The 17,991-nt window shown below is 42.1% G+C and overlaps 1 protein-coding gene across 7 annotated transcripts in view; it reads left to right on the top strand.

Annotated features, from left to right (window-relative positions):
- The first annotated feature begins 5,603 nt into the window (after positions 1–5,603).
- The window catches only part of VEPH1 (ventricular zone expressed PH domain containing 1), a 300,739-nt gene continuing 288,351 nt past the window's right edge, over positions 5,604–17,991 (top strand). For 3 of the 7 annotated variants that reach the window (XM_086391814.1, XM_086391794.1, XM_086391766.1), the window contains exons 1-2: positions 10,144–10,302; positions 14,686–14,982. In XM_086391814.1, the coding sequence (XP_086247940.1) occupies positions 14,794–14,982 (189 nt within the window). In that variant the 5' untranslated portion in view covers positions 10,144–10,302; positions 14,686–14,793. Of the gene's footprint in view, positions 5,729–5,773; positions 5,928–10,143; positions 10,303–14,685; positions 14,983–17,991 lie in introns of those variants that run through there. The other 4 variants (XM_086391800.1, XM_086391774.1, XM_086391784.1 and 1 more) reach the window with 3 other exon arrangements.

Genomic DNA, 17,991 nt, shown 5'->3' with positions numbered 1-17,991 from the left:
AGACATTTCTCCAAAGAAGACATACAGATGGCTAACAAACACTTGAAAAGATGTTCAACATCACTCTTTATCAGAGAAATGCAAATCAAAACCACTATGAGGTACCATTTCACACCAGTCAGAATGGCTGCGATCCAAAAGTCTACAAATAATAAATGCTGGAGAGGGTGTGGAGAAAAGGGAACCCTCTTACACTGTTGGTGGGAATGCAAATTAGTACAGCCACTATGGAGAACAGTGTGGAGATTCCTTAAAAAACTGGAAATAGAACTGCCTTATGATCCAGCAATCCCACTGCTGGGCATACACACTGAGGAAACCAGAAGGGAAAGAGACACGTGTACCCCAATGTTCATCGCAGCACTGTTTATAATAGCCAGGACATGGAAGCAACCTAGATGTCCATCAGCAGATGAATGGATAAGAAAGCTGTGGTACATATACACAATGGAGTATTACTCAGCCATTAAAAAGAATACATTTGAATCAGTTCTAATGAGGTGGATGAAACTGGAGACTATTATACAGAGTGAAGTAAGCCAGAAGGAAAAACATAAATACAGTATACTAACGCATGTATATGGAATTTAGAAAGATGGTAACGATAACCCTGTGTACGAGACAGCAAAAGAGACACTGATGTATAGAACAGTCTTATGGACTCTGTGGGAGAGGGTGGGAAGATTTGGGAGAATGTCATTGAAACATGTGAAATGTCATGTATGAAACGAGATGCCAGTCCAGGTTCAGTGCACGATGCTGGATGCTTGGGGCTGGTGCGCTGGGAAGGCCCAGGGGGATGGTATGGGGAGGTTGGGAGGGAGGAGGGTTCAGGATGGGGAGCATGTGATTTTTTTTTTAAAAATAAAAAAAAAAAAAAAATAAAAATAAAAAAAAAATTTTTTAAAGTATATGTTGGAAACAAACATGTATAACATGTTGGGTGACAGTAAGTGCTATGGAAAAAATTTTAAAATGAAGCAGGGACTGAGACATGCAGGGGAGGCTGGGAGTGTTACTGTTTTATAGAAGGTGGTCAGGGAAAGCATGCTAAGGTGAGGTGTGGGTAGACATGAAGGAAGTGAGGAGCCAGCCATATAGACCTCTGGAATAGGACCTTCCAGGCAGAGAAAACACAAATCCACATGCCCTCTGGTGGAAATACATTTACTGTGTCTAAGGGACAGCAAGAAATTTGTGTATAGCTCCAGTGTAGCTGGAGTGATTGGAGATGAAGTTGACGACAAGAAGGAAGAAGGGGGAAGCTATTTCATATGAGGCTTTGCTGATCATTGGAAAGACTTTGGTTCTAATTCAGGGTTAGACGGAGAGCTATTCCATTTCAGAGTATTAAACAGAAGGGAGACAGTGTTGATTTGCATTTTCATAGTATTATCTAGGTGTTCTGTTATGACTATATTTTAACAAGGCAAGAACAGAAGCCCAGGAGCTGTTGCAATAATCCAAGTGAGAAACAGGATAATGGTGTTTTAATCAGAGTAGCAGTGGTAGTAAAGATAGTGAAAGGCGATAGGCATCTGGATATATTCTGAAGGTACTGACCTCACTACACAGGCTTGTATGTGCATGATTGGTAGTAACAAGCCTGAGAGGTGGTGGGGCCAGATTACAAAGTCCTTTTTATGCCAAGTAAAGGAGTTTGAATTTCATCCTCAGGCTATGAGTTGTCACTTATTCAGCTTAACTAGAAGAGTCACATATCACATTTTATTTGAGAAAGCTGATCTGGTGGCAGGGTTGAGAATGGAACTGAAGGGGCCGTGTTGGAGGCAGTGAAATCTAGTAGGAGACTCCTATCACCATCCAGATAAGAGAGGATGAAGAATTTAGCAGAAACAAAGTTATCTAGCTATCTCAGTGGAGAGTGGGGAATAGTCATATAATAGTTTCTACCTCTGTATAACAAATTATCATGAACCTAATTGTTTAAAATTATACACATCTGTTGTTTCACATTTTCTATGGGTGAAGAATCCAAGCATGGTTTAGGTACGTTCTCTGCTCAGGGCTTCAGAAGGCTGCAATCCAGGTGATTACTGGGCTGTGTTCTATGGAAATTTGACTGGCAAAGTCTTCCTCCAAGTCCACTCAGGTTGTTGGAAGGATTCATTTCTTTGTGTCTGTAGGATTGAAGGCCCTGGCTTCTTGTTGGCCCTTGGCTGGAGATTTCTCTCAGCCCCTAGAGGCCTCCCACAGTTCGTCATCATGGAAGACTGATTACTTCTTCAAGCCAGCATGGAGAATCTGAGTGTGAGTCTGTCTGCAAGATGGAGTCCTATATGACATCAGGTAATCGTGGGAGTAACATTCCACCATCTTTGCCATATTCTATCTCTTAGAAGCAAGTCACAATTTCCACCCACACTCAAGGAGAAAAAATTACACAGGGCATGAACATCAGAAAATGGATCATTGAAGGTCACGTTTTGATCTATCTTTCCACCATATATTACAAAGAATGTTAAGAACACAGAATGGATAGGACCTAAGATGTGGCAGCGTCATTGTATGTGAGCTGGAAAAGGAGAGATAGAAATATAGAATATGTGATTTGTGGGTAATGAGGGTCCTTCATTAAGATAAGAAGCAGAGGAAGAGCAGCTAGTTTGGGAGCATACTGAGTCTTAATTAATTTGGAAGTAAGAATATTACAAAAGTATTATATTTACAAAATTACAAAAATATTACTACCATATTTTACAAATAACAGTATTTTTTATAATGAAACAGACAATAGTTCTTTGGAACAACCTAGTTCTTATTTCTATAAGAAACCCAAGTTCTTATTCTCCTATTCCTAAAACAAGCAAACAAAACCCAACTCTTGTAGTTCAAGCCATGTGTTATTTTGCTGAACTAAAAGGAAGTTTCCAGATCTATGTGAATTTCTGTGTCTCTAATGGACTCTTGCAGGCAGGGAGGCTGAACACAGAAATGGTCTACCTAAAGCAGTGTCAGTGGTTTCAGGTAAGAAAAATTATTTCTAGAAAGTTAAGCATCCAGGAATTCTCAGTGTTTATATGTAACTTACACATTTAAAGTTATTTTTGAAATTACCTATCATCTATAAAGGAAGCATCTTAGTTTGACTTTGTGGTTAGAGAGAATATTCTTTATTTCAAGTTTGCTAAGGGGCAACAGTGGAAACAGTGTCAGACTTTATTTTTTTGGGCTCCAAGATCATGGCAAATGGTGATTGCAGCCATGAAATTAAAAGATGCTTACTCCTTGGAAGAAAAGTTATGACCAACCTAGACAGCATATTCAAAAGCAAAGACATTACATTGCCAACAAAGGTCTGTCTAGTCAAGGCTATGGTTTTTCCAGTAGTCGTGTATGGATGTGAGAGTTGGACGGTGAAGAAAGCTGAGTGCCGAAGAATTGATGCTTTTGAACTGTGGTGTTGGAGAAGACTCTTGAGAGTCCCTTGGACTGCAAAGAGATCCAACCAGTCCATCCTAAAGGAGATCAGTCCTGGGTGTTCATTGGAAGGACTGATGCTGAAGCTGAAACTCCAATGCTTTGGCCACCTCATGGGAAGAGCTGACTCATTGGAAAAGACCCTGATGCTGGGAGGGATTGGGGGCAGGAGGAGAAGGGGACGACAGAGGATGAGATGGCTGGATGCATCACCGACTCAATGGACATGAGTTTGAGTAAACTCCAGGAGTTAGTGATGGACAGAGAGGCCTGGTGTGCTGTGATTCATGGGGTTGCAAAGAGTCAGACATGACTGAGCGACTGAACTGAATTGAACTGAAGGAGGGAGGGGATGGAAGTTGGGCAAGAATAGGGAGAGGAGCGAAATACAGAGCAATACTCTGTGAAACTAATTATCCAAAGGAATTTATGAAAACTGCATGGATGGATGGATTCCATGATTAGGTTTATTGAGGTCAAACAGTACATGACTAGGAACCACCAAACAAGCCTAGGTGGTTAAAGTGGAAATATTTAAGGGAGTGAACATATAACTGCTTTAAAAGAATTAATGTGGAATGTCACAGTTTCAAGTACACTGAATGACTACATTCCTTGTAGGCCTTTCCCGTCTCTGCCTGTTGTCCTATGGTTGTCATTAAAGGGGTTGTTTGTTAGAGGTGGTTCCTGATGGGTCTCCTAGACCACTTCCTTTGCAAGGAGCTGCCCTGTGAGAGGGCTTCCTAGGACGTACTAGTGTTGAAGAACCTGCCTGCCAGTGAAGGAGACATAAGAGATACAGGTTTGATCCCTGTGTCTGGAAGATCCTCTGGAGGAGGACAGGGCAACCCCCTCCAGTATTCTTGCCTGGAGAATCCCACGGACAGAGCAGCCTGGCGGGCTACAGTCCATGGGGTCTCAAAGAGTCGGACACGACTGAAGCGGCTTCACACACACGCCCTGTGAGAGCCCAGAAGAGTCATCCACAAATCTGGTTTCAGGTGATTCTGTCCGGTAAAACTTTTTCAGAGGCAAATGGCAGAAAACCCAACCTAAAATCACTTGCACTGTAAAGGAATTGGCTTACAGTAAAGGATGGATCTTGCCAATATCAGAAGCAGCTGGTTTAAGTGGCTTGAACAAAGTCACTAAGATTCAGTTTCCCAGTGACAAGATGGCAGGACCAACCAGACCTTGTATCTCATCATCAAGTACAGCAGTAAAGACTCTGTCCCCAGAGCCAAACATTCATCCTTATCCTGACTCTCACTGGGCTGGAAGGGATCCATACCTCCGCTAAATTAATCACTATGGTCAGGGGAATGCAATTTTTCTGATTGGCTAAGATACAACCTATTTATGTAAGCCAACTCTATCCAAAGGACATCATTTCCAGGGGAAATATGCATACAATTTTTACCAGAAGTAGGATAAGTGGATGTTGGGCAATCAACACAAGAGAAAGTCCTCTTCACCCTATGAGAATGACTTTTAACTGAGCTGGCAATTTATTTACATGATACTGTGATTGCCAGTGACATGAAAATATTGATATTTCCAATTGTACACCTTACATCTCATTCTTCCCACCGCACTACTCCACCACACTCACATACTTCATTTAACTGAAAGCTCTAGTTAGAAGACACTCAGAAATATTCTATTGCTTTGTGTGTAGGCAAAACCTCAGATCAATAAAGGTGGAAAGCCCATGTTATGCACACAAGGGGAGAGAAGTGCCTCTAGATATGACAATCCACTGGGTACCATCAATTAATTTCTGCAGTGCTGGCTTGGAAAAACCCCTAGTGCTGCTGGATCCTTCATTCAGTTGTTCAGGATTTCACTACCATATTAATAGCACAGCCAGATTGTGTGTTCACTCAGGCTAGTTATTTTCCTTCTCTTATGGTATTCACTCAGGCTAGTTATTTTCCTTCTCTTATGGTATTTTTCTTTTATCATATTTGGCTTAAATACTATCTTATTTTGCTACATTCCTTCCTCCATCCCTCCCCAAACCTTTTCACTGATGCCTGCCTGATAAAAGGCCCCACATCTGATATTGACCTAAAACTTCCTTGATTCCTTAAAGTGAGTTATTCATTAACTGAACCTAAATTACTGGTTGTTGGGCAAATCTTCTAGTTCTTTCAAACTACGAATCTGCTCAGAGAGGCTTCTGTAAATCTACTGTAGAAATAAGTGAAACTTTGTGCCAGTTGTTAGCAGTAAGCAGAAGTCTGAGAGAGGGAGGAGAAGTTACTCATTTGCTCAATTCAGCATGGTGAGTCCAGGGGAGGGAATCAAGTGTACCTTGGGCTTGACAAGCAGAGCAGGCAAGCGCCGCTGCTACCGACATACAGAGCCCGGCAGGGGCGACTGGCTGCTTCTGAGCATGGCTGTGGGTTCCCCGAGAATTGCTCTTGGGATCAAGCATTTTGCCCTCTATTTCCTATGATGGCCAGAATTTCCTGTGCTAAGAGGTATGGCTGTCTTTTTTCCTGTCCTTTTGTTCAGCAAAAACAAAAGCTAATTAAAGTAAATGTCAGAAGCTGCAGTGAGGCAAAGGGTGGGCTGCGGGATTAGGGCAGAGAAACTTTCAGGGGCTGGCTGATTATGCAGATAAAGCGCATTTGGGAGTTGTGTGTCTAGCCATGTATGCATACTTTTTAGTTATTATGGGGAAAAAAAAGCCACCTCTCTGTGGATTATTAAAACGTGTCTCTAGGCCTCTAGAGCAGAAAACTGTGCTTCTAGACTCACAGAAGGTGCATTTTGTTTTACTCCATCAGAGTTTGGGCTTATTTCTATTTCATATTTTTATTTACCTCAAGAAACATTTTGCAACCAGCAAAGAAACTGATCCTGCCTATGCTTTGCAAAGAAAAGTCGGTAGTATCATTACAGTCACTAGTTTGGACACTCACCATTATTGTTTGCTGTTGCTGTAATTTTTTTCCCTTGATAATTCAGGCACCTTACAAATCATAACTAAATCTGGCCACTTTTTTCTTTTTCAAATACATACTTAAATTGCTGTAGTACTCAACAGCTGAATTCCATGATATTTATGTATGTTTTCAATTTAAGAACTAGAAAAAAACATATTTAGGGCATTATTTGAATTGGTCATGCAGTTGTTTAATGTATGACATTTAAATGTAAATAGAGATACATTTAACATTGAATTTTCCTTGTAATTTGCAACTCTGGGTATGTTTTCTTGTAAAACAAACCCAGAAAATTGGAATTAAAATTTTTCGGTGAGATTTGTATCAATTCCAGAGCACATATGTCTTACGAAGTCAGAATTTATAAATGAAAATTGATACCCCATGAAACCATTATGACAGATTACAAATTCTTGGTCTAGAAAGTTCATTAGATCTTTCCCTCACTCCTGATGAAGAGAAATCTTTCCTATCTATTAATATGTGTGTTCTCATAAGTTGCAATACATGTTCAAAATTAAGTAAATTTTTTTGAGCTCTTGCCTAAACAGGGCATCATACCTATTTTTTGTATATGTGTATGATAACAAGCCTGCTACACACTTAGACTGTATGAGTTCTAGCAAAAACACCAAGGGCTGAGTCCTTTAGCATCATGTAGAATAACCCAGCCGCAGAGGCTTTCAGTAGGAGTGAAGTATAGCAACATGTCGCAGCATTGGGAGCCCAGAGAAGTCCAGGGAACAATAGACATCTTGTGGGAAGGGCTGAAATGTATGCGGCCCATTCCCATGGGAACGCCTGTAACGCTTTCACACTGTGTGAAAAAGACGCTCCTTGAAAAGAATCTTTAATCCTTTCTTTCAAGGGCAAATCTGAGAACTTTATTGAAAGTTTCTAGAACCCAAATGGGTCTAAGTTAGTCAGTGGGCATTTTAAACACAAGTAAATAAAATGATAATTTTTTGATCCCCGAAGCATAATGTAAATAAATATTGCTATTATAGAATTTTCTGAGGTGACAAAACCGGAGAACATCCTAACCTGGAGTTGGAAGCTAGAAGCTAATTTCTTCAGAATAAACTGGCTTCCTGAGATAGTTATGTTTATTGAAATCCTCCCAAAGTGGCATTCCAATAGTCAGGCCATTGTCTTCTGGTTCGGGTGTGTCATTAGTAGATTCTGCTAAATGAAATCACACTTGAACCAGAACACTTAATAGCCCAACTCTTGGGATACCACTCCATGGACTCAGAAAGAGTGTCCACAACTGAGCAACTGAGTGTGCCTGCATGCACACGTGTGCATGCACACACACACACACATGCATAATAGAGTAAACCAGCAACGTCTTATTAGTGCCCATTCGGTGTAGGTCACCTTGAAAAGTCATAAAGAACTTTTCCCTATAGTGCCCTGGAGGGAATAATACACTCCCTCCTCCCTAATAAACATGGGAGTGAGCACTGTGCTTACGTAGAAAGTGCAGGTATTTGGATTACCTGGCCAAAAAAATGTCTGAGATACATTGTATTTCAGTCCCTTTACACCCTGTGAAAAAATTCACTCTCACTGTTTGGCCGTGGTGGGGGTAGGGTCACAGTAAGGCTGTTTCTCCAGAGAGAAATTGTTTCTGAAGAAATCAGCAAGGACATTTGTAAGACAGTGCATGAACTACCCCGATTTAAGACTATGAGAGACTACAACTAGGATATAAATAAAACACAAATGGAAAAGACCTAGGCATCTCTAATGCTGTGAATTTAGTCTTAGGTAGCAGCAGAGTCATTGTTAGTATTCAAAAGGTATGACATGGGGATGCATTAACAGGAGAATGACCTACAAGAATTATTATATTATTAAAGATATGATTGCTGTCACTATTTGTATGGTTGCTATATGCCAGGTCTGTGTTAAATGCTTTATATAATCTCTTTAAACTCTCAACAACCCACATCACCATCCTCAGGTGTAAATAAGGAACCTGAAGCTCAGGGAGGTTGAGTAGTGTGACCAGGTTTATACTGCAGGTAATGGCATGGCTGAACCCAGGTGTGTCCAGGTTCCCCCGACACTCCTCTCTGCTCTTCTTACTGCATTCTCACACTGTGTCCAACTCTGTACCCTAAGCTCATTTAAAACTAAAAGAAAATTGAATAAAAACTAGTGATAAGTACCATGAATAATGAATAGAGGATAAAGAAGAGGGAAGATTAAAGAAATATAATCTATTCCATTAAAAGAGAATAGAATAGAGATACTTCATCAGTATCTATAAGCCAGAAAGCCATCAATGAGAAAATACATCTATTCATGGATGTTTGGGTTCTCTATTTTTATAAACTCTTCAAGGGGATAGTCCTCCAGGTATGGATGGTATAAAAATATGATTGATCACCAAGTGTTTAGGAAGATTTTTGAGGCCATCCTCCTGAAGCATAGGCTCTGGTTCGGTGGCAGGTGTGTGGCCACCCTGAGTGCACACCTTTGTGGGTAGTTCTCCTGGGGAGACACCCACAGTGTCCACATCTTGGTGGTCATGCAGGTCACAACTTTTTGTGTACTTTGCCAACAGATAGATGACTTGATGGGATGAACAGACCTACTATAGGAAGCTAGGGGGAGAGAATAATATAGCTTGAAACATATGTTTTTTAAATGAATCATTAAGTTTTGAAACAGTAGGAAAGGGTTTCAGTACCTTTTTCTCTTCTGGAGTATCAATAGATGAAACAGGATAAGCATGTTCTGAGAGTTGGACTATAAATAAAGCACCAAAGAATTGGTGCTTTTGAATTGTATTGTTGGAGAAGACTCTTGAGAGTCCCTTGGACTGCAAGATCAAACCAGTCAATCCTAAAGGAAATCAATCCTGAATATTTGTTGGAAGGACTGATGCTGAAGCTGAAGCTCCAATAATTTGGCCACCTGATTGGAAGAACTGACTCATTGGAAAAGACCCGGATGCTGGGAAAGATAGAAAGCAGGAGAAGGGAACGACAGAGGATGAGATGTTTGGATGGGATCAATGACTGGATGGACATGAGTTTCAGCAAGCTGCAGGAGTCGGTGATGGACAGGGAAGCCTGGCGTGCTGCAGTCCATGGGGTCGCAGAGTCTGACACTACTGAGTGACTGAACTGAACTGAACTGGAGTATTGCCGTAGTGTTTAAAGTATTAATACCAGTCTTATATGTCTGGTCCAAGAACCTTCCAGCAAATAAAATGGGAGAAAAGGGAGTGAGGGTATAGTATACATCTTTGTTGAGTAAGTCTGTTCTGTTTATTAGCAACTTCCTGCATTCTGAAAGTTTCAACAAAGTTAATCTAGAGCCAGAACAAGAGATGACTTCTTTAAGAGCTGTGGCTCATCCTGGACAAACACTCAGCTTTTCAAACTCTGTGTGGGACATCTCAAGGGGCAGGGAAGTGTTAATTAAACTGCCAATTCTACCCACTTCCGGAGGTTGAGAAAGGGCCCCCAGTGGGCACACCATTCACCTGTTTGAGTTCTTACTGAAGCCATGTTCTCTGCATAGCTTTTCTTTCCCTCCATTCTTCTCAGGCAAAGTATAGATTTCCATGAACAGAGGCAGTTTTGTTTTCGCTGTTAAAAACAACTCGGCTTTACCGGAGCGGGCTGTTTCACCCCAGGAAACAGAGCCTTTGACTCAGAGGTAACTCTCCACTGGGTGAGGCGCAGCCTGTCACCTGACCACTCCGGAGCTGCCGGTGGCATATCGGGCTGCATTCCTAGAATTCTTCCGCCCGGCGCCACAATGAACAACTTCAGGTTCACTGAGCTGAGTGGATTCCACTTGCGGTGCCCTCGGACTCTGATGCCCACCCAGCCTCAAAATAGATCGCTGAGTACCCGCAAGGGCCCCTTTGAGGAGTAGCACGCAGGTAAAGCGCGTTGCGGGGGACAGCTGGGATCCCCGGAAATGTGTCCCCCATGGTGCAGAAACATTTCTCTTTGCGGGGTTCTATTTCTCCATACAGAAACCCCATTTGTCAGCCAACACCCGCTTAAGAAATGTAGACCGAATAATGAGAACTCGGGTTTCAGATTAGGGTCTCTTATTAAAGATTAGGGAAAGAATTTAGGAGAGCCAAAGCCGGGAATAAAAAGGAATTTTGTAAGCCAGTTTTTGTAATACAGAAAGTACCAGATTTGGAGCCTGATCTACTTGGATGTGAATCTTGGCTCTGTCACCTGGGGCATGATATTTAACCTCACCAGTCCTGTTTCCTCTTTGGTAATAGTATCTACCTGCAAGGTTGATGGAAGATCTGAGAAGAAAGTGTCCAGCAAAGAACTTGGTACAGAGGAAGTGTCCTAGTGTGTGTATATACAGATGCTTCTGTGTGTGTATGGCAGGTGCATACATCCACATACAGAGAGGTCACAGGACTATGACATTCATAAGAGTAGGAAGTTTCCCAGAAGATGAGGTAAATTTTGATTTGGCTCTAACCCTCTGGAGTGTTGCAAAGAGAGCAGTTAGAAAAGCTACACACCTGAACAAAACATTGACCAGAGCTGCTGAAAGATAAATAACATGCCTTGTTGATTCTTGTCCAGAAAAGGGCAGACTGGATGCAGGCCACTCTTTAGATGAGGATGGATGGGAAGGGAGGCAGCTCAGTAATTATCATATACAGTCATGTATGCACCTGTACTCAGTCCTGAGAGGGCTTTGTCCTGGGAGATCAACTGCTTTCAATCCTGGCTCTGCAACTTACTCAGCAGATCCCCATGGACTGCTTGTTTTCATCTCTTAACATCAGTTTCTCGTCACATGAAATTGTCCTGAGAATTCAGTGACTCATTTTTTGGGAAGCTCTTAGAGTAGTGCCTGACTCATGGTAAACACCCGCTGAACACCAGCTGGTGGTGTCATTCTTTTACAAAGTGCTTTTTTGTGTGTTGTCTGTTTTGATCTTAAAAAAGATAAGATAGATTCCGTGTGCCTTGGACCCATTTTGCAGATGAGAAAACTGAGGCCTGGGAAAGGTAGAGCATGAAGCAAAGGCCCAACAACTACTGAGTAGCTGAGCTAGAACTTCAGTCTGGGTCCCACACAAGTAGGTGACCCAGTATGCACTGGGCACACATGCATTGAAGGAAACCTCTCCTAAAAGTTTTGGCTAAACACCATTTCCTGCACATAGCCATTTCCTTATTATTTTCCCCTAGGAGATATTGCTCTCCCTCATACTTCCCCAAACTTCCTTTGTAGTCTTAGGGGACTTTTTTCTCGGTCATCCTTATAATGTAGAATGTTTGGTACAAGTCTCCTCTCTCACTCCCTCACCCCTGGATGTGTGAATGTCTTCATGTACAGCTGTGTGTTGCACAATGATGTTGGACATGGCAGACACACAATTGGAAGCATGAGTGTGGGGCTCCACACCAGGTGTCACTGCAGGTGTGAAAAAAAAAGAAGGAACCCAGATGAACCCTGTGGTTCTCCAGCACGTATTTCTGCTTCTTCTCAGAGCTTCAGCTCTGCTATGTCTGGGGCAGCTGAATCTGCTGCTGGAAGTGCCTGATATTGACCAACGAGCTGACTGGTCAAGATGAAGTAATTTCCATCCAGTGTCTTATTTTCCTGAATATTATTTCACGGAGACACTGTCATTGCACATGTCTGAGGCTGGGGGATAGGGAGAGCAAGGGCAAATCCAGGAAAACATCACCTTAATTTTTCTTGTAGATACTGCAATTCACCCTTTCACATTTACCAGGGTGCAAAGGACTTTGTGGGCTTCCCAGGTGGTGTTAGAGGTAAAGAACCCACCCACCAACGTAGGTGATGTGAGAGACACTGGTTTGATCCCTGGGTCAGGAAGAACCCCTGGAGGAGAGCATCGCAACCCGCTCCAGTACCCTTGCCTGGAGAATCCTGTGAACAGAAGAGCGTGGTGGGCTACGGTCCATACAGTCGCAAAGAATGAGACATGACCAAAGCGACTTAGCACAGCCCAGCACAAAATACTTTGTAGGAGCCTCATTCTCTGCTCACCCCAGCCCCTGAAATCTTCCCACTGCTCTTGTTCTTTTCTCATCCTCGAAGCCCCTCTTCCTTGTTACATTTCTGCTCTTTGATTGCCCTAAATCCCAGGGTATATATGGACAAGGATGCAGGGTCAGTGTAGGAGGGAAGAGGAATTCATTTTCTTGCTTTATGACTCTACCCATATCTTTATCCTTAAATGTTAACAATGCTCTCTATTCCTAAGAGTTGCCTCACATGGAGCCTTACATGTCATCATCAGTCCAGGGTGGTTATAAACTGGAAGCCTAGCTCTGGAGTCTGGGTCCAAATCCCAACTCTCCAGTCTCCTAGCTCTGTATCTTGGACAAGTTATTTAATGCCTTGAGTTCCTCATCTATGGGCTTCCCTTGTGGCTCAGCTGGTAAAGAATCTGCCTACAATGCTGGAGACCTGGGTTTGATCCCTGGGTTGGGAAGATTCCTTAGAGAAGGGAAAGGCTACCCACTCCAGTATTCTGGTCTGGAGAATTCCATGGACTGTATAGTCCATGGGGTCACAAAGAGTCAGACACGACTGAGCGACTTTTATATACATGCATACATACCTCATCTATAAAATAGGAATGACATATCCTCATAGCATTGTTATGAGGATTAAATGAATTAGTGTTTACAAAGTATCGAGGGCCTGGCATATAGACAAATATATCTAAATATTGGGCCTCATTTTAGAAAAGTGACACTCTATACTTTCTATGGAGAAGGGAAGAGCAACCCATTCCAGTATTCTTGCCTGGGAAATCCCATGGACAGCGAAGCCTGGTGGGTTACAGTCCATGGGGTTGCAAAAGAGTCAGACACAACTTAGCAGCTAAACAACAACAATACTTCCTAAATTTTTCTGAAGCTGGTAGATAGTGCAAAATTTGCATGTACACAATACTATCCTTGAAATCTCTTCAGTGGCCTATGAGTTGCACCATTTGGAATACTACTGATAGTTTCTTTGTTAAGTGCCCGATGAAGGATTTGGCTTGCATTTAGAGATATGGAAGGTATGTATCTTTAAACTTGAAAACTGCATTCAGCACCAAGAAATGCTGTCTCAGTGATAGCTCAGGGGAAGGTCTGAGACACCCAATGGAGCAGCAGACACTCCTTTTCACGCTTGTTCTGGGGACCACATTCAGCCTGAAATGCTGGGCAGAACTGCCTGCTGCTTATGTTACATAAATCACTCTCAGCTCTCACTCTCTGAACACGTGGTGGCATTTTTAAGTTACCTGTATGTATGAGGTGGCTCCATTCTCATGTAAAGTGCAGGAGAGCCCACTGACCTGAGATCAGAACAGTACTGCCACAGCTATCAAGGGTCTTGAAGAAGTCTTAAACTTCCCTGGCTCTGAAATGATTGCTCAGGTCTCCGCTAGTGCAAATGATCTGTGGTTTTATGAAGCCCAGAAGGAAGCTGATGAGAATAATCAGTTATTTATTTGGTACCATTACCTTAATCTCTGTGGGCTGTTAACTGAGTAGAGACTACAGTGGGACTTTATTATTTCAACTGTGGGGACAGAGGGAGGGTTGCCAGATCCCCAGACCCTTCCTTTTCAGCCTTCATTGCAATATTCTCACCTTCAAGCTCTGTGTTCAAGTTCATGCTCATGTTCTGTAGAGATTTATCTCGTGTCACACTCCCAGGCAGAATTCTTTATTTCACTGCCATTCGTTTAGAGAGTACATAAGAACTGAGGATTGAGATCACCTTCTGGGTTGAGGTTCAGGAAGTTTCTGTTATCAATATAGCACTGAAGCCCAGCCAATAAAGTTAAGTTAGGCATCAGTTTCCACATCCAGGAAATAGGTGTTGGGTCTAAAAGGTGTTTCCTGTGTTCTCTTTTCCTTTCATTGCCCTTTTCTGTTTGGTTTCCATCAGAATCTATTTGAGGAAATCTGGCAAGTATTGGGCATATTTGTTGCTGGTCCACTTGTTTCCTTGTGGCAGGAAGAGAAGGAAAAGGATATAGAAAGGAGAAAAGTAGGTTCTTATAAAGCTGCTCTTAAAGGATCAAATTAAATTCTGGAAAAATAGAATCATCTTTGACATGGCTTTTTGAGACAAAATAAGAAAAGAGTTCTTTTGAAGGTCATCAAGCCAAAATCTGTTGTTCCATGCACATTTCCAAATGTTTTTTTCTTTTCCTCTCTCTCTTCTGGGCACCAAGTTCACATTCTGAGCTCATGACATTCAGCTAATGGCTGTTTTGTGTCATTTGTTTCTCTTGCAGAGAGTGTCAAAAAAACCCCCTCAAAGTCTGGAGAAGAATGACCTTTCAAGGTATATGAAATCTATGGCCTGCCACATGTTTTGGTCTCACTAACCTCTGCTGACTGAGATGCATGGCCCTGGGCCTGCAGGCAGTCCACTGATCATCAAACCTCTCAGCATGCATCAACTCTTCAGACTGGTCTTGGGACAAAAAGACCTTTCGCGAGCCGGAGACCTCTTCTCCTTAGAGGACTCTGAGATTGAAGACAGCCTGACAGAAGCTTTGGAGCAAATCAAAATCATTAGCTCATCTTCAGTAAGTCAACTAGCTTATAGACTAGATCCCTGAAACAATCTATTCTGGAGCTAAATGATTGTATATATTCTGGGGGAAAAGATCTTTGCAGAGGAAAGAGGAAGGACCACTCAGGTTGGTCTCTCTTAACTCTGCCCTGTGGTTTAGTTGGCATCTAAGAAATAACACCAGGGAAGTCTTTGACTTGAGGGGGAGGGGGCAGTCAGACTACCTTTTGTCCATCCATGGAGACCAGAACTCTGGAAATTGCAGGCCAGAGTGGAATTTTCAAAGGAAAAAAAAAAAGGATTGTCTAAAGGTTGTTTCTGTATCCTTGAGATGACACAGAGATGAGAGGGAGCAAATCTGAGGAAAAGCAGACCCACAAAGCTGCACAAGAGCATCAGTAAACAATGCAGGGTGTTGGGTGGGAGCTGAATAATGAAAGAAGGCAAGATGACACCTCCTGCCATGTAGGCAACAGGAGACAAGGATAACCATCACTCTACTGCCAGAAGTGACAGTTGCCCAGGGCTTAATAATGCTGATTCTGTTTACTTTCATATAACCTCCATTTTTTTAAACCTTCTCCTTGCTCTTTTTTCTATACTCCCCCCATTTAATTCAACTCACCCATTATTAGACCCCAGTTGTGATCAGACAAATTTAAAATCTCCATCAACCCGCCCATTCTTTCACTTCTCCTCAATGTCAGGATTATGTATCTTGAAAGCATGTTTCAAAGAGACTGGACGCAGAATGCCCAAGGTGGCTTGATGTTGACCTTCTTGGTTGTGTTTAGAGATTGGTCCCATTTCAAAGGCCAAGACCACCTAGTGTCCCCTCCCATCCTCTCAGCTTAACAGCTTTTCCCAACACTTGGCACAAACATGTGCCAGGCAAAGGAAAGAGACTGGACTTGAGCCATAAAATACTGAATAGCAAATATGTACATATTTCAGAGATAACAGCTTTCTTCCATGTCATAATGAAAAGATGTTTAAAAAGGCATAACAGCAACCAGTGCAGCTTCCTCCTCAAATCTGTCAGCGTGTTCTCTTTTTGGCTGCCATTAACATGCCAAGTCCCCCCAGGGACCAGTGAAGTCATTGCCTAAACAGTCTTCTTTTCTCAGGTAACATCTTTGACAGCAATTTTGTGTCCAGAAAATTAATCAACTTAGTCTGACTCAAAAAAAATAACAAAGCATTTCTCTGGTACATTTCCACTTTCTGAGTAGGATGTGCATGCTATTTTCAGCAACCCCTTCCGTCACATTCCTCTGGAAATAAATTGGCTGAATATACTACTGATTTCATCTAATAGAAAATATGTATATGCATGTGTATACACATACCTATCTGTATCTGTATTTCCCTGAAGCCTATTTCCACTAGAGGTCACTAGTGTCAGCGATTTCTTTTGTTTCTTCATGAGTTGCTTTGTCTCACAGATGACAAATTCAGAATTTTAGGACTGGTGAGTTCTATTATGTGTCCCCATTTTTAACCATTAAGGCTGGTACCTCCTTTGTCTTCAAGAGCATTGTTCATCCTTTAAGCCCTCCACTCAGCATCCCAACCAGACTAGTAGGTCTGGAGAGCTAGCAGTTCTCCTGCGATCCTCATTTACTAACTTCTGTCACATCCTGTTTCTTCCATTCTCTGTCTGTACCAGGTGGCACTGTTGGTAAAGAATCCACCTGCCAATGCAGAAGACACAGGTTTGATCCTGAATTGGATCTCCTAGAGTAGGAAATGGCAACCCAGTCCAGTATTATTGCCTGAAAAATCCCATGGACATGTAGTTGCAGAGTCAGACACAAACTGAGCACACACAGACACACACACAATTGTGGCAAAGAGTAGATAAGTGGCAGGAAGAAAAGAATCAATTTTTTAAAGAGAGTTTTGATCATGCAGATCAATCCAGTTTTTAAATGCAGGGATCATGTTGATCAATCCAGTTTTTAGGTTGCTCATCGATTCTACTTATAAATATGTCACTGTTAGCATTCCTTCCCTCCTCCCTTCCTTTAAAAGCCAGTTCAAGTTCCATTGTTCCTGAAACAATTTCTAGTGTGTCTAGTTCTTAGTGATTGCTTCTTTCCAAAAAGACTTAATTACCCTTTTGCGTTATAGTCCGTTCTTATAGAAAGTCATCTATTCATACATCCTCAAGTGCGATCTCTATATGGGGGAATCCCAGATCTATGTTTCAGCCTTCAGATCTCTTGCTAAACTTCAAGCTCATACTAATTGATATCCATCACATCAAATTCAATATATCTACATTAGAAGTTATCACCTTTCTTCCATTTATACTACCTTTTTACTAGATCTCCAGGTTTGAAACGTGGAGTCATTCTTAACTTCTTTCTCTCACTCTCTCCTTTCCCTGCCTTTGGCCTTGCCTTTCTCTAGTTCAATCTACTAACAATTACCAGCTTAAATTTCCCAAGCCAGATTTTGTTACATGTCTTTCCATTGTTCATGCCCTTTCCATGATGTCTCAGTGACTGTGATATTCAGTGACTAATACCAGCAATTAGAGCCTTGAACCACAGTACCTACTCTGTGGTTTCTTCTTGTAGCTGCATCCCATCCTTCCCTTATAACCAAGACCCACTAAATATTCCTTCTTAGACCTTTACTAATGACCTTGCATCTCAGTAATCAGTTCCACCTCTCAGTTCAGTTCAGTCGCTCAGTTGTGTCCAACTCTTTGGTGACTGCACGGACTGCAGCACGCCAGGCCTCTCTGTCCATCATCAACTCCCAGAGTTTACTCAAACTCATGTCCATTGAATCAGTGATGCCATCCAACCATCTCATCCTCTGTTGTCCCCTTCTTCTCCCACCTTCATTCTTTCCCAGCAATAGGGTCTTTTCAAATGAATCAGTTCTTCGCATCAGTTCCTCTTTATAAACATAAAACTGAAAGGGACCTTCTAAACTGTCTTTTCCAACTTCCTTCCAGCACAGAAATCCCTTCTTTAGGATTCTTGACAACCAGGTGGCCTCTCCTTCT

Source organism: Bos grunniens, chromosome 1 (genome assembly GCF_055505025.1).
Source record: "Bos grunniens cultivar Pamir isolate PY7600 chromosome 1, Bosgru_T2T1.0, whole genome shotgun sequence".
Taxonomy (NCBI): Eukaryota; Metazoa; Chordata; class Mammalia; order Artiodactyla; family Bovidae; genus Bos; species Bos grunniens.
This window is presented reverse-complemented; position numbering and strand designations above follow the sequence as displayed.